This window comes from Gymnogyps californianus, chromosome 2 (assembly GCF_018139145.2).
Source record: "Gymnogyps californianus isolate 813 chromosome 2, ASM1813914v2, whole genome shotgun sequence".
NCBI lineage: Eukaryota > Metazoa > Chordata > Aves > Accipitriformes > Cathartidae > Gymnogyps > Gymnogyps californianus.
The window spans coordinates 26,258,120-26,281,107 of NC_059472.1; the positions used below are offsets into that span (position 1 = coordinate 26,258,120).

Genomic DNA, 22,988 nt, shown 5'->3' on the forward strand with positions numbered 1-22,988 from the left:
GAAGTTGAATGACTGCTCTTTTCCCCTCTTTGCCAAGTGATAGTGGGTGTTACACTTGCCATTTGCCAAAGCTGGGAGCCACACAAACACCCCCACCAGGACCAGAACTATCCTCCGCTGCTCTTCCTGCCCAGGGAATCTACATGTTAAGTACAGTAAGAAGCAGTACTTCCTAAAGGCACCATAAAAAAACCCAGTTAATATAAAAGAGGGGGAGATTTTTTTTCATAATTTCTATAAAGAATGTGTCAGTTTCCTTTTCAAGAGCATTTGCCTTTCACAAATACTCAATTTTAAATTAAAAAAAACCCCAAACTCTAAAAGGGTTGTATTGAGAAAATCTCAGTTTTTATTTCAGGTGGACCTAATTTTATTTTGACTTTTCATAATTAGGTGGAGAACAGACGTTTTGTGATTGGAAATAAATATAAGAAGATAGAACATCAAAGATAAACTGCGTATAAGAAGGATCTATAAAATTCTATTAAGGTAAAAAATTGAATTTTTCAGACTTGAATGGATGCAGTGTTCACTTCAACAGGATCCTTCATTTCAGCATAACATTCAGATATGATTTTTTAAGGGGTGAAAACAAAGCACATTATTTCAGCTTTACTGAAAAGAATATTTGACTGAAAAATCACTGTGAAATAAAACTGTGGGCAGATTGGGTCACCACCATTTCATATTCATTCAGGACACAGAGAAGCGTTTCCTCTCAGGGTTCTTGCTGTTGCCATGCTTGCTGCTGTTAGCAGCAGCATCTCCAGCTAATGTAAAATTAATTCGAAATGAATTGAAGGGTGGCGGGCAAACTTGCTCGTATCAGCCATTGTGCCTTGCAGCCATTGAAACTTAGGCTGCTGCTTATTTTCTAACACTGCAGCTGTGAGTAAAAGGCTTGCCAGTCTCCTCCGGAGAGCATCTCCCTTCGCACCGCCTTGGTCTGGCTTTTGACAAAAGCACCTGCATAGCACATAACCATCAACCGCTTCTTGGGCTTGCACATGAACCTCAGGTGTGAAGTGGGTGTTGACATGTGGCTGAAATGCTTTTTGCATATTAATCACTAATGATTTGCTGTTTCTAAACGGAGGCAACCCGCACAGATCAGCCCGCGGTTGCCCAGCGGTGTGCTACAAACATTACCCACAAGGAGGAGCCCAATTTACAAGTAATTCATTACGAAAAGAGGCGGCAGTTCCTGGTTAGCCTGTAGCCAGGCTAAACAGATTAGTGAATAATCACTGCTTGATAAAAGAAACAGTGTTTCTTTCAGCTGAACTCCCATCAGGAAGAAGATTCACCAGCTAGGGGATGTTCGCCTAATTACATTATCCCAACTTTTCCCAATTACATGGAGAACATGTGTTTTGTGACTGGAAATGAACCCAAAGAGAAGGAACATCAAAGACCAACTGCCTACAACAAAAGCCTATAAAATCAAATAAAAGCACCTAACTAATTAAACAGGCCAATCACTGTGTTACTCTAGCCTGGTTTGGCTTTTTCTTAAACACAAAGAGTTACGATGCCAAACACATTTTGCCCAGGCAGGAAGGCGTGATTAAGCAAAACTGGTTTCCTGTGGACTACTGGATGATGCTGAAAGAAAAGAGCAAAGGTTAGTAGAAAGTTTTACACAGTAAAATAAATTTACTATGTGAATGTATAACAGCAGTTTGCATTTCGAATTTACTGTGCTAATTTCAGTATAACCCACAAAGCTTAGTTATAACTTGGCAGTGTCTTTGTAAATAGCCTCATTAGTATTTTATGGCTATAAAAATCTGTAGAAGAGTAAGAGAACTGACACATCGAGAAAGAAGGGCAAGCGTGCAGAGTGCTTGTTCAGTTGTGACTCCTCTTGCTTGATTTTCAGATGGGATGAGCCTTCAAAGAGCCATTTGAAGTCAAAAGGGTGCACGTGCACTCTGAGCCTGTATGGGCATGGGCTTTGAAATTGTAATCCAAAGCCTGAGGTCTGCAAATTAAGTGGCCATGTTTCAAAACTTTATCTTGGGCAACTTGCCTATGGTTACCCAGTCATGCCTGGCAGAATAAGGAACAAAACCCGTATCTGTCAAAGATGAGTAAAATGCTGCCAGATGCCTCATGAGAACCAGCAAGGATTTCTCTGGAATTCACTTCAGCTGGGATTTAACTCAAGATTTCTTTCATGTAAATGGGTGTTAGTTCAATTCTCAGCTGACTCACCTTCTCTAAAAGCAGCATGGTTTTTCCTTCCTGTTTAAACATTTATTTTACATTTCACTTACTTACCCAGAATTCAGAGTAAGGTAAGTGGTTTCTCTCTTTTTATCTGTCTGTTGCTATCCTGATTACTTTTCTGTTTTCTTGACCTGCTGCCCACACTGCAAAATAAAATTACCTGGGCTGTTGATTAAGACTTCAGAAAAAAATCTCATGGCTATAGTCTTTTTTTTTTCTTCCTCTTTGCGTTATTCAGAAACAAGCACCTCCACAAAAGCCAACATTGTTTTAATAAAGTTGATTAAATGCTGAATTTTTACATTCGAACAAATCTCTGCCCCACCATGATATCGGCTGGTAGGTCAACCCAGAAGGGGTACAAGCAATCTGGGGGTTACTGGAGTGCATTGATGAGAACTTCCTAACGAAGGTGATCACAGAGCCAATGAGGGCAAGCATTGTGCTGGACCCCACACTTAGAGCCAAGGAAGAACTCATCAGGGATGTGAAGGTTGGGCAGCCTTGGCTGCAGTGACCATGAAATGGTGGACGATCCTGCAGGGAGGGAACAAGATAAATGGCAGGATCAACCCCTGGACTTCAGGAGAGCAGACTGCGGCCTCTTAAGGTATCTGCTTGGAAAAATCCTGTGCAATACATCCCTAGAGAGTAGAGGGGACCAAGAGAGCCAGTTGATTTTTCAAGTATCATCGCCTCTATCTCCAGAATGATCCGTCTCAATGTGCAGGAAATCAAGCAAAAGCAGCAAGTGGCTGGAAGGATGAGCAAGGAGCCCCTAACCAAGCTCAAATATAAAAAGGTATCACACAAGAGGTAGAAGCAAGGACAGGTGACCTGCAAGGAATACAGAGACACTGTCCAAGCGTGCAGGGACAGGGCTAGGAAAGCCAAAACCCATCTGGAGTGGAATCTGGCAAGGGATGGGGAGGGCAGCAAGAAGGACTTCTACAAGTACATGAGCTGCAAGAGGAAGACCAGGGAAAATGTGGGCCTGCTGCTGAGCAGGATAGGGGACACATTAACAAAGAACACAGAGAAGGCTAAGGTACTTGGTACCTTCTTTACCTTGGTTTTTACTGGTCAGACCAGCCTTCAGGAATCCCAGGCTCCTGAAACCTGTGAGAAAGTATGGAGCAAGAGAGGCAGAGGAGAATCAAGTTACGGAACACTTTAAAAAAAATTGGGACATATTGAAGTCCATAGGGGCCTCGTGGGATGCATCCATGCCTGCTGAGAGAGCATGTCATTGTGAGGCCATTCGCAATTATCTTTGAGAGGTTATGGTGATCAGGAGAGGTTCCTGAAAATTGGAAAAAAGCAAATGTCACTCCTGTCTTCAAGGAGGAGGACACAGGGAACTACAGGCTGGGCTGCCTCACCTCTGTTCCTTGGAAGGTGATGGAGCAAGTATTCCTGGAAATCACCTCCAAACATCTGAAGGACAAGGTGACTGGGAGCAGCCAGCATGGACTTTGTAACCATGTAGCCCTGTAATGCAGCATAGCCACTGCTAGTAACAGACCCTAAGCTTTGTACTGAGTTTGCAAGGCCTCAGGACTGATGCTTGTCAGGCTTGCTCTGTCCAAACTTCTCTTGACCTGCCTAGAGCTTTGTTTTAATCGGTTTAGCTGCAACAGTAATTTCTCTAACTGATCAAGGGGGTTGAGCAGGAGAATTGGGCTAGACCAGAGGTCCCTGCCAACCTCAACCATTCTGCGATTCTGTGCAAATGAAGAGTCTGATGAAATTCATCCAGAGTTTTCCTCACATTAAAGAACTGCGCAGCCCTTTTTTTTTTAATCATGTTTGACTTCTTAAGAAAATTTCAAACCACAATTTCCTCCTTATTCTGACCCTCTCTTTTTTCATCTGAAGTGACTAATTACAGATCATGAAGGAATGAATAGTAAAGAGTTGATGTAAAGTGTTTGGGAAGAGTTCACAGATATGAAATGATTTATTCAAATTCCTAAGTGACAAAATAGTATTTTAGTTTGACTGAAATTTTAAGAATAAAGAAAACTAGCAATTAAAGAATTCGTACTATTGCTCTTCTCCCAAGTGACAAGCGATAGGACAAGAGGAAATAGCTTCAGGTTGCACCAGGGGATGTTTAGATTGGATATTAGGAAAAATTTCTTCACCGAAAGCATTGTCAAGCATTGGAACAGGCTGCCCAGGGAACTGATTGAGTCACCATCCCTGAAGGTATTTAAAAGACGTGTAGATGTGGCACTTAGGAACATGGTTTAGTGGTGGACTTGGCAGTGCTAGGTTAATGGTTGGAGGTATTTAAAAGACGTGTAGATGTGGCACTTAGGAACATGGTTTAGTGGTGGACTTGGCAGTGCTAGGTTAATGGTTGGACTCGATGATCTTAAAGGTCTTTTCCAACCTAAACGATTCTATATTCTTCTCTGAAGAGTAATTCAGAAAATTCATTTGTGTGAATGCTTGCAAATGGAATTAAGCCTATGAAAATGGACACACATTTTGAATCCAAGATGCCTTTTGCAGCCATTGTAACTTATGCTGCTGCTTAGTTTCCTCCTACAAAAACGTCTGCAAAGACCTGTGTCTTGGGTACGTCTAGTGGTTTTTTAAAATCAGGAGTAGATCAAAACTAGTATCAATTTGATCAAATGTTTTCTCTGTCCTTATTATTAATCACTAGTTTTCTCTTTTTACCCCTCTCTTACAAGAAAACTTTGAACTTACACTGGAAAGTATTTAATTTTTGTTGGTTTTGGTTTTTTGGGTTTTGGGGTTTTTTTTTCAGCTGGAACTGGATATTTTACTTCACATTTTACAAGCTTTCATCCAGAACAATAATGTTTTTATTGTCATAGTATATATAGGATTGCCCATTAAATTATCATCCCTAAGATCTGAGTCCAGTTTTTTATTATCTTTGGGCTTTGTGTTCCTGTCCTGCTTTGCTGTCAGGTCTGGATGTATTATTGTCCCTGTTAATCTAATATTCTAGAATGTCATTTTTTGCTTAGTGCATAGTCATTAATAATTCAAAAATTCACTATTGCAAAGTCCAAATATATGCCGGACTTACGTTCCTGGCAGGTTCTGCCCAATCAATCATATCATCAATACAGACTTATTCACTGTTCTGTCAAATTCCCACCAGTGGAATATTTTGGGAACTAAATTTATCTCAGAGGAAGCCTCTGGAAATGAAATACCCCAAAAGCCATCTTATGATAAAAATTTTAGTTGTCTACAAAGCTGTAGCTGCCAGGCATCATGTGATGCTCCCAGTTTTGCAAACAACTCTGTCATCTGATTATTTACTCCCCTCTCGGTAGCAGATGACCCAGTTGTCTCTGATGGACTGGCAGGATCTCCGAGTGCCCTGAGGACATTTTGTTTAAGGAATGCCCATGGACACCCGTGTGCACGCTTGCAGCATGCTCTTCCCTTGGGGGAGGGCAATTTAAGATAGACAAAATGAACTCTCTGTACTTTGTCTTCAGGATAGCACATTCACCAGAGGTATGGAGAACTAGAAAAACTTGTTGAACAAGGGAATGCCACAATGATTAGTATTCATTTGGGCAGCAACTGGTGGAATGCATGAGAGCAAAACTTGTGGTTTTGCATTTTAACAACTGTGAAAATGCCAGCATATAGCTGCTGTTAACTACATTGTAAGCCAAACATAACTTTTCATGGTCTACAAGCACAGCCTTAGGGCCCAAAAATCTCTGAAAAAACATACAGCCATCATTCAAGTTAGAAGACTTTGATAGAAAAAGCAAATTAAATGACAAAAAGATAAACAAAAGGGAACAGAGAAAAATAACCCTCACCAGGCTGTGATACAAAGAAAAAGACATGATCGATTATTGACTGTGCATTATCCTTGACAATGCATTGAAGCAGCTAAATGAATTCTTGTGTGCCACTTCTGTTCTTCCTTCTTTCCAATGATTGCTTCTCAGCTCTGATTTTCATTTCTTCCCTCTACTTCATCTTTCTGATCCTTTTTTCTTCCTTCCTCACTCACAGCTTCCTTTCTCTCTTCTGCACTGCGGTGCCATGGCAATGTAAAAATCAGAAAGGTACTGTTTTGTAATGTGCACAGTCCTTGGTTTTAAAAATTCCCTGCACCCTTACATTTGTCTTGATGACTTGTCTTTGTTTTCATGTCTGCACAAAAATGGTAAAGTAAACCTCATTTAAAAAAAAAAAATCAAAACAGCAGCACCTGCATTTTGTGCAGCTTGCTTTTTTGGTCTTCAGCTTAGACATTCAGCCACTTCTGATCTCACATGCAGCCTGCTGTTTGGTTTGGTTTTCTGAGCAGGACCATGCCACCAACCATAACTGATGCAAGATCTTTCTCTTCATAGCTATCTGAAATCATTATACTTTTTTTGTGCTGCCTTCTGCATGTGTTTTATGTCACACATGTAAGTTTTCTTTCATGTGTACAATTTCAACTTATGACATGATTTTTCCGCCTTACATTTTCCTACTTTACCCTGAATTTTTTTTAGGATTCACATTCCTTGTATTTCTGTGTACTATTGAAAAACTCCACATTCTGTTGCTTTTCTGAACCCATCTCCTAACTACTCACTGCCCTTTCAGTCATTGCCTCACAGCTTATGATGTGCTTTTTCTGTCTCTTCATTAGCTAGACAGATCTTGTGTTCTTTTTTTTTTTTTTACGAGTTAGCTGCTGTACCTAGTGAGAGCTTCCAAGCACCCTTTCTGCAGGTACCCTGGGAACACTTGATCTCATATCAAAGGGACTTTCATGATTCCCTGACTTCAGAACTGAGCTTTTAATCTTACTGCTGTGACGTGCTTCAAAGGCTCCTGTGAGCTGCTGCATCAGGAAATAGAGCCTATAGCACTCCAATATTTCTATTTTAATACAGATTAGCAAATACAGAAGGAATCAAAATTGTCTGAATTGTGTCTTTTACCAAATTCAATAATGATATATTCCAACTGTTTGAACCCTTGTCATAGCTCGGGCAATTTTAATTCACAAAATGTTGTTTGCTATAGTGGCTTTAAAATGCAGTAATATCAGCTTGAATGCTTGCCAGCTATCAGCCTGGAGGGTTTTTGTTATTTTTGGAGCCTAATCTTGTATGACTTTCTCTCCTCCTTGTACTTTTCTGTCTGTTGGATTTTCACAATAGTTCCTTACATACTCTTGACAAAGTACCAGGAGTAGTCAGTAGCCTTCCTCAGCTGTAAGAAGTGAGTATCTTACACATCCATTCTATAGAATATAGATTCTTTTCACCTGCTTGAAGATGATTTGGCATGAAGTTATATAAACATGGCCCAAATGTAAAAAAAAAAAATCCAGAAAAACAAAGACTGTCTAGTGTCTGTCAAACACCTGCAAATTTTTTATGCTTATCTAGCTTTCTGACATTGAGCTAGACAGCTTCTCAGACTTTCATGTCAGTGTTTGCTAAGCAGCGAATGGCACCTCAGTGTCCATTTCTAGATCAGATTCACTGACTCAGTTTGGCAGAAGTCTGCCTTCCATTGCCACATTACAGTGCCGCCAAGCTGCCTGCTAGAAGACTCTTCTCCGTTCTGTACTATCAAGTTAGGGTTTTTTTTTCCTTAATTAATATTTTAGCTGTTACAAGCTGGACTATTTTGATTAAAAGGCATTTTCTCCCCAATTTAGGAATTTTTATTTCTTTTTCAGATAAGGAGAACTATGTAAAGGCCTGGATCATCTTTTTTATAGAGCTGTTCTTACAACTGAGCTTTGTAGTAGAATGAATAGAAGAGCATAGATTCCTCTGATCAGCTGTGTTGTGAGCTTTACTTTATAGCTTCCTACTCATTCAAGCTAGAAGGAATGCTGAACACTGCTGCAAGTGCAAGCTTCAGAGGTTATGCCAAGGAAACCATACATTGCTCGCTTAACAACTGTTAAGCACTGGCAGGGCTCTGTAACAGGCAAAATAAAGGGAGTCCTTGGGGTAACAGCAGCGTGTCATAGCTCATGACAGCCATATCCTACACACTACCTGTGTAGGTCAGCACAAAAGATGACACTGGGCTTTGAGATGCACTTCCGTATACCTAAAGGACCAAAGGGCAAGAACAGGCCCTTAGAATAGGGCTATTTGCAGGTACATTAGGTACAACACTGAATTAAAAAACCTAGATACAGTCATTATGCAGAAGTGGCAGATGCAAAAACTGCAGGACCACAGTATCCCTGAAGACATTGGGAAGGATGGTTAAGATTTGCCTCCAGGGAAGACCTAAATGGAGCTGCTTGCATGTGGACAAGGTGACTAAGCTTCTGTTACACTCAATGGAGTTTAATGTAGGTGTGGAATGGGCTGAATAGCTATTGAGACTCCACAGCATGCACAGCTCCACCACTTTGAATAGGAGCTTCAACACTCAGTATGCGGCCACACGCACAGAAGTATCCAAGTTTAGGTGTCTTAAGATAAAGCTGACAAGGTATCTGCCCACAACACACAGGGACTATGTATACATAGGAAAACACTGAGTTTTGCAGGGCCGTTTGAACCACTTCCAGAGCAGCAGAGTGGTAGAGCCATTCTAATATAGCATGCTGTACAGATTAATACACCTTGCTTCTTAGCAGGACTAATAAATCCCTGTCATGCACTGCTGTGCTATAGCTAGGTCTTCTATACAGCAGTCAGTTTTTGTTAAGAGATGAATAAAGATGTATCTTTTCCCCCTCTAGAAGAGGCTGCTGTTAGGGAAGCAGCATTGACCCTCTCCCAGCTGCGTAAAACTGGGAACACTGATTACCATTAGCCATTTTAATCAACTTGCATATAATCCATAAAATCCTGGAAAACAATATTCTTTATTAGCCCAGCTGTTGAGCCACCACAGTGGGCAAGGAAGTACTAGGGATGGGCAACAGGGAAGACCTACAGAATTAACGATTATAGGCTTGCAACAATTCTGACAAAGACCAAAGTCATAGGGAGCTGACTCATTTCATTAATACACAGAGCTTTTGAATGAAACTGGGCTTAATGCATGGTTGTGTCAGCTCATGGGGTGCTTTCCTGTTAACGTCAATGATTTCCTTGTTTTTCATTAGGCATTTTTCCTGTCTTTCAGCATCATGTGACAGGACAGTTAGACCTAACTGGATTAATTTTGCAATTAAGATGTGAGGCAATATATCAAATGCTACCCTCCAGTACAGATATAGGATATTAAAACTCAACAGTTTGTTCATGATGCTATATAAAAATAGTTTGGCATTGGCAAGTTCTATTAAATAGGATTTCCTAGCTAGGAAATCTCTAATAATCTATAAATCAAGGATAATTTTTCAGTTCAAATAAAGATCCACCATGATGACAGCAAACAGCCTGCTGCTTAAAACATCCCCTGCAATCTGTACAACTGATTACTTCGACTAGGAACCCTAAGAACAGACACATACTGTGTTGGTTTTTCACCTCCCCCCCCCCCAACATAGAATGAGATGAAAGAATATAGGGAGAACCATACTTACGAGGTTTCTTCCATTGAAACAACAAAGCATGTACAATTGACATGGGTTGTGCTTCAGCATTCACATGGATGGGATGCCACATAAAAGGACCAGAATTCAAACTTGTTTATCCATTTAAAGGATGCATTACTTACAAGACTTGGTCTATTTTTCTTTCCCCTTCCCCTTACTTCCAACGGTAAGAGCAACTCAGGAACTCATTGCAAGTTTTGGTCTTTACAAGACCAAAGTGCTTACAAGCACTTAAAAATCAGTTATCAGTAATGTTTAATACCTAGCTGGCTGGGATAGGAGAAAAGTAAAGTGAACTTATGTGTTTCCTCCACTGCACAGGTATTCGATGACAGAACATTTATATTGTGCTTCACTTTAAACTACAGACTGTAATTAACACCATATTTTAAGAGAGTAAACTAAAAGAAATAACTCCCTAATCAAGTTTTGGTAAACCAGGTTAATACTAACTGAAAAATACTCTAGCAATGAGCTTGCATAGATTGTATTTGACAACACACTCCTGACAAAGTGACAATATCTACTTGTTTGCACAGCAATTAAATATGCTGTAGCTGTTGAATAAATAATTTAATCCAGAACACATTAGCAAGCCTCTTTCCTGCACAAATACTTCAATACAAATACTTCAGTACTAGGAAGGACGTTAATACATCCTGCGTTCACTGTTGAACAAAAAGCAAAACAAGAAGGGGCAAGGTCCTGAAACTAAAGGCACTTGGCAATGGATGGCTTTCAAATAAAAATAGGAAAAAGGACAAAACAGTTAACCTAGCACAAGAAGCCATGAATGCATTCATTCTAAAGCCCACTTCATTTTAAGCACATTTGTTTTAACACAGGACCAAATACACAACAATAAAGTATCTCCTTAACTTCTGTACTTAAGCCTCCGAACTAACAGAAAAAAGCATCCACCAAACAGTGCTTGGGGAATGCTATCATGCTTGAAGCACCTCTAAGCAGGATATAGATGATCTCTGGAGACAGACTTCTTGGACTTGTTCATTTTGATAAGTTAAACCTAGTTTCTTCATTGTACATACAGCAAGATAACGACATCAAGCTGCAGTGTGCCATTTGGCCAGCTGGAATAAAGCTGCTGCTCTTTCTACCCACAGGATCTGCTTCATTTTAAGCTTCTTGAAATTAAAGACAGGGCATTTTGGCTAGATCTTCCAACTCCACAGATTTCATGTCTATACATTACAGAACAACAATCAGCAGCTGCACAAGTTTCTTACATAGGATCAAACATGAACTAAAAGATGCCAGCTCCCTTGGGATCCCAAAATGCTTTGTGCCAGCACTGTTCTGGACTGCTGTGCAGCAGCGTTAATGACAGTGTTCAGCAGTCTATGCGCATAATGGTCACCAGTGCAAATCAGATGGCATGTATTTATTAGCAGTCATGAAACCAGATGGACTGTCTGCATCAGGGAGCTTAGGACACTGCAGATGGTTAGAACCAGAAACCTGAACTATCTATCTATGCCAGGTAATCTCATTACAAATATATCTCCTCATTGAGGAAGAGCAGAGCAGCCTAGCCATTCTGCAAAGCACTTACCAGAAATAATTACCAGGCATCCTCTCACTCCAGAATTGTTCTAAGTACAGGGACCTGAGTTTAAGAGTCTAATTATAAACAATATTTCACAATGAGACTATGCTCCTTGCTGCACGTGTCACATCTTTAGAGTCTGCTACATAGAAAACTCTGCCCTGCAATGAGGAAATAAGTGGAAAGGGAAAATACTTTAGTAAGTTCTGTACTCACCGAGTCATGCACATAGAAGGCAAATGGAGAATATGGAAGTTATCACAACAGTAGTTGTAAAATACTGTCAAAAGCAAATATAATGCACGTACCATTTTGAACACAAGGGAACAGAGTTAACAGAGCCTTAAGCTGGAAGCATAGGCTAAGAGAAGATCTCCCACTCCTTACCTAGTATTACTGTTAAACAGTTCTGTTGACACATTCATCTAGAACAGTTTAAGATTTAAAGGTGAACTTGAAGGCTTGTGTTGACTGTCCAGATTCAGCCATCCTTCTGGGTTGAGCCATATTTGCAGCTGTGAAATCCTTATTTGGAAAAGTAATCACAGCATCCCCCTTACATATAAAGTAGCCATACTTTCTGCAATGCAACAGGTTTGGTAGACAATGCAAACAGAATATGTCCTCTGTGGCAGAAGAGCTGTTTCTATTTAGTTTACCATCAATTCATTCTTACGCCATTTTAATCTGCACATAAGTATTTCAGATTGTTTATGAAATGTTGTATTGCTCTATATAGGGTACAGTCCACAATTTAATGATCTCAAATTATGCTGCTTTATCTGCAGCGCTGCCCCTGAAGGTAATTGTGAGATGATGAGAACTGAGACATGCAGAGTGATATTGATGGAAAGATTTGAGCTTTGCTGCCGGGGGCAGCAGCACCAGCATGCCTGAGGCAAGGGTTCAAGCCTCACAGAGGCATTTAAGAGCTCTGAAGTCCAATTCTCAGTCTGTTTCCATTTATAATTTGCTTTTTTTGGCCATCTGGTCTATTCATAACAGGGACTACACAACTGAACACATTCTTGAAATACCAGTAATTCATAAGCTTCAGCCCTAGCAGAATAGGTATCACATTCTATATCAATCCAATACACATGGATTTCTGCATAATTGTTCATTTTATTGGAATCTGTTAAAAGATGTTTGTTCAGATCACCTGTTCAGCAGGCAGTTATGCTGCTTCTGTTCACTGCATACACACTGAGCAAGTCTCCAAGCAATACATAAATATTTTGTCTGATCCCATACATATGCATCTTTACTACAAAAAGCAGCTTTTCCTCAATGAAAGTTGTATCCATGGGACCAATGTTCATTTCTTCTAGCTATGACTTGTACCAAACCCATATCAATAATTGTAGGTTAAATACATCAATACATGTAATAGAGCTTTAACAGTAAAAAAGAAGTTAAATACTGCAACAGCTTAGATACATACTGCATTTGAATGACAGAACATAAAGTCTATTGACCTAGCTAACGACAGACACCAAAACACAACATACAGAAGCAATGTCAACAGCCAGTACTGGTCTAAGCATTTTAGAGTTCCTCTTTTCCCTTCAAATAAAGAAGGGTTGTGCACACCTTGACTGTGAACTTAGGTATTATTAATGTTACAGCAACATTGATCCTGATATTTAAGGTTGGGTAAAGAAAAAGACATATTAAAGCTGCAGGCTGCTAAGTACACATAGCATTTGTGAGTTTGAGGAGCCAATGTTTACTATAGCACAGGTTCAAGCTAAGTGTACCCTATGTAATAGTAGCATTAATTGGCAGTATTTGTATTTAGTAGAAAATGCCACATTACTCAACCAAAATAAGCTAAGTTTTTAAAGTGTTGATTTAACTAGCTATGATGAAGGCTAGGGAGGTATTTTAACTGAAACACCTTGGTAAAGTGAAATATGCTGACCTATCATTGTTCTCTAGAAAGCAGGAATCAAGTTACATGTGTTCTCTCAGTCATCAAGGGCTGGTATTTCAGCCAGTATTTGAGTTTTTAACCTAAGGGCAAGTTAAAATAAATCTGTATACAATGCAACATACCTAAAACAGATTCAATGACGACGAATAAATTAGTTGTCAGTCCCTACTTTTTACAGTTACAAGCCCAACAACTTTAGGCACACAAGTTATAGCCAATCTTTTAAGTTCAAATTCAACCATTACAAGCCAGAGAGACCCATTTCAGAGATTGCTCTGTGACTGCATTCTGAACTGTAAGAACATGCATACACCAGCTGTCCAGAAATACAGAGCTGCTAATAAAGAAGTTGCTAGAAAAAGCCATTAAACATACACATGCATGCCAGTTAGTTTCCCAACTAAAACACTATTTACAGGCCATACTTCAATCTTTCGTAATTTGTAGTTTTTAACCTGACTTACAAATATGAGTTCAAGTGCAAGACATCCAATATGTGACCATTTGAAATAGCCAAAGTGAAAATGAGTGCAAATTACAAAGCCACAATGAGGTTAGCAATGATTTCCTCATGTTTTCAGGTAAAAATTTATTTACCAGCTAAGTAACACCAGACAGGGGTGGAGTCCATGAAGGACATGACCTTTAGGAAAGCCAACACAGTCTTGACCAACAACACTGAATTTTTGAAAAGTCTGAAAGTTTCTTCATACTGCAAACTGAATTCCTCCACAAAGTTATCTGGTATCTTACTGCAGGTTGTAATGTATTATTGCCCTACAAGTTGTGCAGAAACCCACAGCCAAGAAACTATTGATGCACAAGAAGTTTAGAAGTTACCATGTGTAAAATATGATTAAGCTGTAACAGAATCTCAGGTATTGATTATGGCTTAGACCTGCATTGAAAGTCAACACTCAGACAAATATCCTGAAGTGAATGACATTGTCTATATGAAAGTGAGACAACTTTGTTACACTGAAGACTGACTTGGTTAAAGTGACCTTCTGCTTGAAAGAAACAGTAGTACTCACAAATAACCATATCTACTTTGCACAAATTAGCCCTGTAAGAATTCAACAAAACTCCTTTTTACTCATCTTTTCTTTAAGATAATGTGTAGATATTTACAGGTATTTATAAATAGGCTTTGTTTCTTGAACAGCCAGATCTTTGATAGTTAATTCTTTATCCTCCTTCCCTCCCTCATCCAAGTCTGCCAAATTCAAGACATTGTTCTAGCAGCATACATGAAATCAATAGTGCAAAGTTATTACAAAAACTTCTTTTCCGAAGCTGTGACATCCTCTTCGAGTTTGTATTAGGTCAATAGCACTTCCCATGTATTTAGGGACCCAGGAAAAGGCAGTACTAGATATGCTGAATCTAGCAAGCAACCAATTTGTTTGCTGAGGGGCTTTTTGGGTTTCATTGTTGGGTGGTTGTTTTTTATTTGCTGCTCATACTGGCCATTGTTACAACTTTGGTAACTAGTTCCCTACATTAAATTCACAGTTCCTCATTTTGACATGCACCTATAACATGTGAGTTGAACTGCACCACGATAATTGTAATGTCATCTCTATACATTCGAGCCAGCTCTTCTGGAAGACTAAGCATCTTGGACAGTCGCTCATGATCCACAGTGCCAAACTCATTGTTACCCACTGCATGACGTATCAGGTGAGTTGCTGCATTCTGATCTTCAAATACTGAAGAGATTCTTGCTCTCCTTTCCGTTAAGAGACCATGCATCTGTCCCAAAGTTACCTTATAGCCACCAACAGCTATTGGCTGTTGATGGTGAACACCAGTGAGGTACTCCCCTACAATTCTAGCCACATCCTGCCTGTGCATCGTCTCCCACAGCCCATCTGTGGCCAAAACCAGGAACTTATCCTGCGGCCGTAATTTGTGATGTATGACTTCTGGCTCAGCTGTGAGGTATGGAGGAGTGTGATAGTTTGGAGGGATAAACTTTGTATATTCATTGTCATTCAGCTGATCTGGGCCTGATTCTACTACTCTCTTCTGTAGTTCAATACTCCATTTAAACTTCACATCACCAAAAGCTCTGAAAGGCATCAGGAGACCTAAGAGACGATCTTGTTTCACGAGACTTTTCTCTTCAGACTTTGGATGCTCCATTTTCACACGTTCCACTTCGTGTTCATTTTGTGCATTGTGGTCATAGGACAGATTAACTGCAGACCAAGATCCATCTTCTTCCTGAACCCCAAGCACTGCCCTACTGTCACCTGTGTTTGCAATGTGCAAGTCAACACCATCCACATGGGCCACACACGCAGTTGCACCAGAAAACGCTACTCGCAGTACTAGGTAGTTGAGAAAAGAATTTGGATCTCCTACTTGAGCTTCCAAAGAAATATCATTATCAAGCCTCTTAAAAGCATTAATTAAAGCTTCTTTCACATCAGTAGTCTCTCCACTGTTGAGATCAATCAGCTCCTGCCAGTAAGTTCTTAGACTATTGAAGTAAAGCTTGGAAGCTTCTTTACTAAAATAATCATTGGGATGCTTGTGCCACTGTAAAATGGGCAACAGAGCTCTGCCACTTTCCACAGCATTTTCTATTTCAAGTAAAGTCTCATGAGGTAACAAAGAGACAGCAATGTAGTAAAACAGTCTTTCACTGACAGCTTGAGCACAAGCACAACCTGCATGGCCATCAAACACACCCAGAAGCATCCCTCTTGTCTGTAAGCAAGTGGCAGCACTCCTCCGGTCTTCTATCGGAGCATTAGCAGGCAACTGGTTGCTATCGAAGCCAAGAACAGAACTTACATTTTTACCATCAAATTCTGGAACTTTGAAACTGTATTCATTTGCCTTCAGAATGCTGTTGACCTGTGGAGGAGTGAGGTAAAATCTCTGTGGCGCAGAAGCATAATCCCTCACGTGAATAAAGTGATTAAAATTCTCCTTCGGCCTATAGAGTGCCGCAAATTTCTTCTGAGGTGCATATCTGAAGTGACTGTGAGCAAAATGAGATGATAAACAACACAGATGTTTATGGTGGCAGTAACACACAGTACTGCATATTCTGCTAATCTCACAGTTACGAATCAATGGAAACAGATGAGCTGGTGCTGGCATGGCATCAGACAACAATGGTAGCCTGGAGCTTCGGACTGGAATTGCTGAAAGACAAGAGAACAAATATGCTTAGGGGCACAGCTAACAGATTTTCCCCAGAACTCTGTGTTAAGACATTTACAGCCCCTAACAAAGTTGCTTATTACATGGAGTTCATAGCTTCACAGGTATTGAGAAAGAAAAGGCATTAAGAGGTGCTTGTTTGTAGACACTACATTGGGCGATAACAAAAAAGATTACCATACTTAAGTTCAGCATAGATATTTTAGCTCTTATACCCAGTCAGATAGCAGGCAGGAAGTGAAAATACCATCCAGACAGACAATGCAGCTTCAAACGAAACTTAAGACAACAGTTAGCATGGAGCACTCTACAGTAATGCCAGCTTCTACAAGACTTTTATGGAGATTTGTTTTCCTGCTGATTTGCCAGCTGACAGAGCCATATGTGGTACACAAGGAGGAAAACGCTGTCTTTCTATAAGGCTGAAGAAGAGATAAAGCATCTAACAGTAAGATTCAAGGAACAACTTTGAGATGACATATAACTGAGTTTAAGATGAAGATGGCTTTGATGGTAAAAGCAAGCAGTAGATCATAGACAGCAGATATCCTTTAGGCAATCACAAGTCAGCAACAGGTTTTGTTTCTTCTCCCCCCTTTCACATGCAAAACTTCAAACTTGTGTGACACCATGGTGTACATACACAAAATAGCCACAGCAGTCTATGCAGCAGTTTTCTAGCTTATCAGATAGAAATATAAGAGGTAGAAAGCAGATGCATCTTTCCTACCAGCAGCTCATCTACCCCAGTAAATTTTAGGATTATAAATTGTTAAAAAGCTACTCAGTTAAAGGACTACATGCAAGCTGTGTTTGTTTCTATGACTAGAATAGAGCCCTGCACAATAGTCTAAAGCTAGTTCAGTGTTAAGGTAAACTATTTAGTATCCAAGAAAAGTATTCTACCACTTTTTGCCATGTCTGAAAAACCTTCCCTATAATTTTTCATTCCTCTGAAGAAAGATTATTCTAACATACTCTTCCTTGTCCCCATTTACATACTCAGTCACGACATCAGTGTGAGTGCCTCTTAAAGCCCTTATTCACTATGCCTCATTATCAGGAAGTCTTTTACAATGTCGTACTTGAGAAAACAATTCCATAGCAGAAAAAAGTTGAACTGTGCCTTGCATGAAGTACACACAGTTAAGAGGAATTCAATTTTCTCTTTCCCACTTTTATGGTCAAGTTTCATCATAAAAGCCGCTTCTTAGAAGAGACCATTACAAATTATCTTATACAAGGCTTACTGTAGTCATAAGTACTAGTCTATCAGCACCACTGTATCTCAGATTTAATTGTTCTACTGAAAAACTGGATACTGCTGTGTTGTACAAGGTGCTTCAGTCACTAAATTGATTATTTTTTTTAGCCAATCAGGCATACCAGTATTTCAGATGAGACACAACCCCTATAAAACATGCAGTAAGCCCCAATACTCAATCTAAAGGATCATGCAACAGAGGAGAAATTGCATTCTGCGATCACCCTATTCTGTAAGCTTTCCATAGCTTCTGCCACAGGATTCTGATCACTCGGATCAGCTGAGAAGTGACTGGAAATACATGAAGCTTCACCCCATTCTCTCTGTTGCGAGAGAAGGAAGAAAATCACATTCTTCCCTCCAAGCTTGCTTATTCTCCTTAAGTAACCAGGAGCAGAGCCCATTTCTCTGCTACAAGAAACATAAGTGCTGAAAGCAAAGTAGAATTCATGTTTCTACCACTCCACTGGCTTCCTAGTATTAACGAGTGACTGTCAGTCCTGACTTACATTGACAAAAATTCTTGTCCATTGACCTCTCCCAGGTCTCCCACTGACAGATATGAAGACTGAACTGTCCAGTTTTCTGTTGTTCAGCTACCAGGAAGAGCTCTGGTTGTAGCCCTGTGGACCACAGCCAGCTGTCCAGACACTCAGCAGCAGTGTATTGGCTTGAACTTTCAGATGCATATTAAATTTATGTTAGCCATTTGCTTCCCAGAAAGTCTATTTCTCCAGCCCAGGCTTCACATGCATACAGCATGACAGAAGTAAACTGCAACTCCAAATATAGATTTTAAAATCTATTCACTGCCTTCTAATTATAAGGGAGCTATTTTAGTAACAGTTATGTATATTTCTTCACATGACATTTAAAACCAACAATTTTGCTTACAGAATGGTAACCTCAAGGTTCTACAGATGTGCCTGGCCTACAGCAGCACCTCAGATTCAGCACTGGTCTCCTGTTAGACTCCAACTGAATCAAGTTCTCCTGACTGCTAAGCATTTGTGTTCAGTGCTGACCCATACATGGTACCACAACAACTGTTCTGACAGTTTTGCTGTTGATCCATGATGAAGCAAAAATACAAATGTACTGCTGTTATAGTAGCTCTGCAGTGCCACCAGAGGCTATTTTGCTGATTTTTAATCATTAGTTTATCAAATATTACATGAAATCCAAGAGGAAGTAGTAAGAAATTGGCCTCAAATTTTCCATGGCCTGTATCATTTACAGTAGATCCATGCCAGCTTAAGATATCAGTCTGTTTCACATACCAGATTTAATAAATCCTAGTTGATTAAGTAAACAAGAAATTCCAAGTTTGCCAACCTGAACTGAAATTGTCCTAAGTTTCTCCCACTTATCCCCACAACATGGATGCCCCAAATATAACCAGACACTCCAACTAGGCCTTAAATAATTACTTTAAGATCCCAAGTTCATTATGGTTGATCAAGAGATAGGACAGAAGGAAAAGAGATTAAGTAGAAATTTTACAATCCAATCAAGATTTGTCAAAATATTAGAATCAAGCCAGTATTAAATACCTCTCCACGCCCAGAACAGGGTACAAATGCTACTTTTCAGGCCACAAATATGATTTGACCATCTGACTCATTACTGGCCATTTTATGGGTTTGGTAGTACTACACTGATAAAATAGACAAAAATATTACCCCTTCCTTTAATAAAGGCTTGTTATAACTGTACTATTAAGGCCAACTGATGCTGCACAGACAGGTTCCTCCAAAACACCTGCCTTAACTGTGCTAAAGACACCCACGGCTTCAGATAAAAACACTTACCCCAGGTGCCTTTCAGACACTTGACAGACCTGAATGAATTAGCCTGTTGGAGAGGACAGGGAGGGGGGGAGGAGGAACAAGAAACATTCAACACAAGCAGAACCGTTAAGCCTTTCCCTCCGGCCAGGTCTCAGCCCAAGGACACAGCCCAGCCTGGCAGTCCCTTCCCCGGGTCCCATCCGACCCCCGAGCCCGGCGCTCCAGCGCGTACCGGTGCGAGATACATACCGATCCGCCTGGGCCCAGGACACACACACATTCTCCTGTCACAACAAGAAGCCGCCAACATCCACAAAGCAGAAGCCCGGGGGGCGGGGAAAAGCAAGGCAGAGAGTTTGTTAGAGAAGACGGAGAGCTCCGACACGGAGGGGGGACGACAGACAGGAGGAGACACGCACACACGCACGCAGCCCCTCTGCGGGCGCCCGGAGCCACCACCACCCGCCCGGCGATGGGAGCGAGCCAGCCCCGCAGCGGCGCACCCGGAGCAGCCCGCGGAGAGCTCGGCAGCCAGCGCCCACACCCGCCACCCCGCCGGGCACCGAGCCCCCCGCCAGCCCCGCTCTCCCTTCCGGCAAAGGCGAGGCGCCGCTCCCGCTCGCCGCGGGCAGCGCCCGCCCGCCCGCCAGCGCTGGGCGTCGCCGCGGCGGAGACCGCTACCCCCTCAGGCACCGCGCGGCCCTGCCATGGCCGCCCCGCCCCAGCCGCCCGCCCGCCTCCGGCACGACCCCCCCCTCCTCCCTCCCTCCGCCCCGGGCCGCGCGGGCACAGACCTGGCCCCTTCCCGGTCGGCTCAGCCCGGACCCCCGGGCGGAACGGGGAAGCGGCTCGAGGGACCGAGCGGCCCGAGACGCCCACGCACACCCGCCACTCCCTGCCCCTCACAGCTGCCGCAACCACCTCACACCCGCGGCGGCCGCGCTGCGCGGCGCCTTATAAAGGCCCTGCGGCTCGCGGCGCGCCGCCTATTGGCTGCCGGGGAGGGCAAGGAGGGCACGTGACACGGAGGCTCGGCGGCGGCTGAGGGAGCGGGGGGGGGGGGGCAAGAAGACGGGGTCGCTGCGTGCGTGCGCATTGCGCAGGGGCGGGAAGGCGCGAACGCGGTGGCGGCGCGACCCCCTTCTCTCCCCCCGCTTCTCCGTCGTGTGTGAGGGGAGAGGCTGCCGCCTCTCAGCCCCCGGCCGCCCCTCAGCCCTCCCTCCTGCATCGCCGCAGGAGCGGACCGAAGGTGCCCCTCCGTGACTGAACCGCCGGTGGGAGCGCGAGCCCAGCTGCACTCCTGAGGCAGGGCGGGCGAGGCGCGGCGAGAGCCGGCTGCCCTGCGGCACCCCGGCGGCGGGCCGCCCGCCCTGCCCTCGCTTCCTCCTCCTCACCCCGGGGACTGAGGCAGAGGCGAGGGCTGCCGTGCCTGCGGCTGGCAGCCTCTCCCGGAGCGCTACGCGGATGTTACAGGTGATTACCGGTGATTTGCAGATAAAAACCGGGCCAGCGCTGTCCCCGGCCTCCTGCTGCGCCTGGCACGAAGTCGAGGAACTGAAGGGAAAGCCATGGTGGCTCGTCCCGTTGTCCTTTAAGTGTGGCCGTGCTACATAGTCACCCTTGCAGCAACCTGCCCCGCACGCTCCTTTGATCAGGAGCCAGAGTCATTTAACTTCTGCCTGTTAAGGAGACTGAAAATGGGAAAATGTCTAAAAACTTCTGTAGGGCGTATTGACTTTTAGTCTGAATTAATTTTAAAGAGTGGGATATGCGGGGCGTTTTTTTCCCTTGAAATGTTCGTGAAGTGCCTTTAACAGTCACAAAGCACGTTAACTCTGCAAGAGACCACTGAAGCCTGTACTACAACATTTGGGTTTTCTGTTTTTCATTTGCTCCCTGGTGTTTTGTCTTCACCAGAATTGCTCCAGGCAAAGCAGGCTGCCATGGAGTGCCAACAACCAGGGACCTCTCTGCCCTGTGCTTCTGAGAAAGCCACATTTGCTGCTGCTACTGCCAGCAAGGAATGGTTTGAGGACAATGGCTATCAAGAAGGAACAGTGCTTCCCCAGGAGAGCAGCACCTGTCGTTCCTACCAGTGCAGCAGGAGCAGCAGCCTCCCCTCCCTCCTTTCCCTCCCCTCTGTTAGATACAATCCTGTCCCCCTTCCCCATCTCTAGGGCAACGTTCAATTTTGCATACGCTTTTGAGATACTTTGATCCAGCCTTATTCTTCATGTAAATTTTTGGATACGGAAAGTATATAAATCCAACAACGTTTTGATTTCCTTGATCATCTCTTTCTCTGTTTATAGATGCACGTGTTCTCATGCCTTTCTATTTTCAGGGTGGACGGGATGCCCATTTTGCTGTGTGTTGTTGGCAGCAGATGTTCGGCTAGCCTGTGGAGTGTTGCAATTAGCATTCCTTTAGCAGCTGTAACAAAACATAGATTTTGACTATACTTGCATCTTTATCATCTTTATTGTGTTTACAGCTGTATACTGAAACCAGTAGAAGAAACAAAGGAAAATCTGCACTTAGTACCCAGAAGAATCAAGAGGTCTACTTGGAATATAAGAGAGTGGAAAGTACTGCCCTGTGACCCTCTATGTGAAAACCAGCTAGTAAGATAAAATGATGCCATCCTTAAAAATGCAAGTCTTCCACAGTAGTAGTTGAAAGCACAGAGTATTAAAATGTTCATTTATTGGTGTTCTGGGTGACTTTTGTGACATTTATTTGTTTATCCAGAACATTATAGCATCATCTTCTCTTTGAGGCTTAGTTTAGAATTTAAAAAAAAAAAAAAAGCATCTGACAGACACCATTGTACATTGAAGACTTCATTAAACGGCATGGAAGATGAATAATTTACATTCCTTTTTAACGGTAGCACATGGTTAGAAACAGATTGGCAGAGTGTGCTATAACAACAACCATTTACATAATTTTCTACCTGCAGCAAGAGTGACTGTAGAGCAACCAAGTTTAGAAATGTTCTTAAAGACTACGTAAGATGGCACAGTTAAGGCATCAGAAGGTAAAAGGCTGTGGGAAGACAGACCTGTGCCTGGGTGTATTTGAGTGACAGTTGTATGAGTAGATATACAGAAATGGATTGGGATGAAGTCACCACTGTTCACCTCCTATTTCTGATTGGAAGTATGGAGTTTGTAGAGTGGATTCATGTTTGACTTCTGAAGAGAATGTTGCTGTCTAGAGTTGCCTATTGAGGAAAAAAAATCCACAAAATGATTAGCATTTAGCACTTTTGGTCTTCAGAACATCTTGTGACCATTAGTTCAATTCCCCATAACATGCTGTGAAATTGAAAGGTTAGTGTTGTAGCTCCCTGTTTATTTATTTTATTCATCCCTTTCTCTTCCTGACTGAGGGCCAGGAGAGGAGCTACTTTTAGAGCTGGTATTGGAAGCTGTGGCTCCCTGTCTCACAGTATCCTGTTGATACCACATATTTCTTTGAAC

The 22,988-nt window shown here is 42.2% G+C and overlaps 1 protein-coding gene across 4 annotated transcripts; it reads right to left on the reverse strand.

The window, feature by feature from the left end:
- Positions 1–12,403: 12,403 nt before the first annotated feature.
- On the reverse strand, positions 12,404–20,374 carry PDP1 (pyruvate dehydrogenase phosphatase catalytic subunit 1). Of its 4 annotated transcripts, XM_050892611.1 has the most exons (4): positions 20,298–20,374; positions 19,753–19,787; positions 19,525–19,567; positions 12,404–16,430 (listed from the first exon to the last, which is right to left on the reverse strand). In XM_050892611.1, exon 4 carries the CDS (start codon positions 16,384–16,386, stop codon positions 14,779–14,781), a length of 1,608 nt encoding a protein of 535 aa, XP_050748568.1. In that variant the 5' UTR covers positions 16,387–16,430; positions 19,525–19,567; positions 19,753–19,787; positions 20,298–20,374; the 3' UTR covers positions 12,404–14,778. The 4 variants fall into 4 exon arrangements, with proteins under 4 accessions (XP_050748568.1, XP_050748566.1, XP_050748567.1 ...); XM_050892609.1 differs by lacking the exon at positions 19,525–19,567; XM_050892610.1 differs by lacking the exons at positions 19,525–19,567; positions 19,753–19,787.
- Between the last annotated feature and the right edge of the window lie 2,614 nt (positions 20,375–22,988).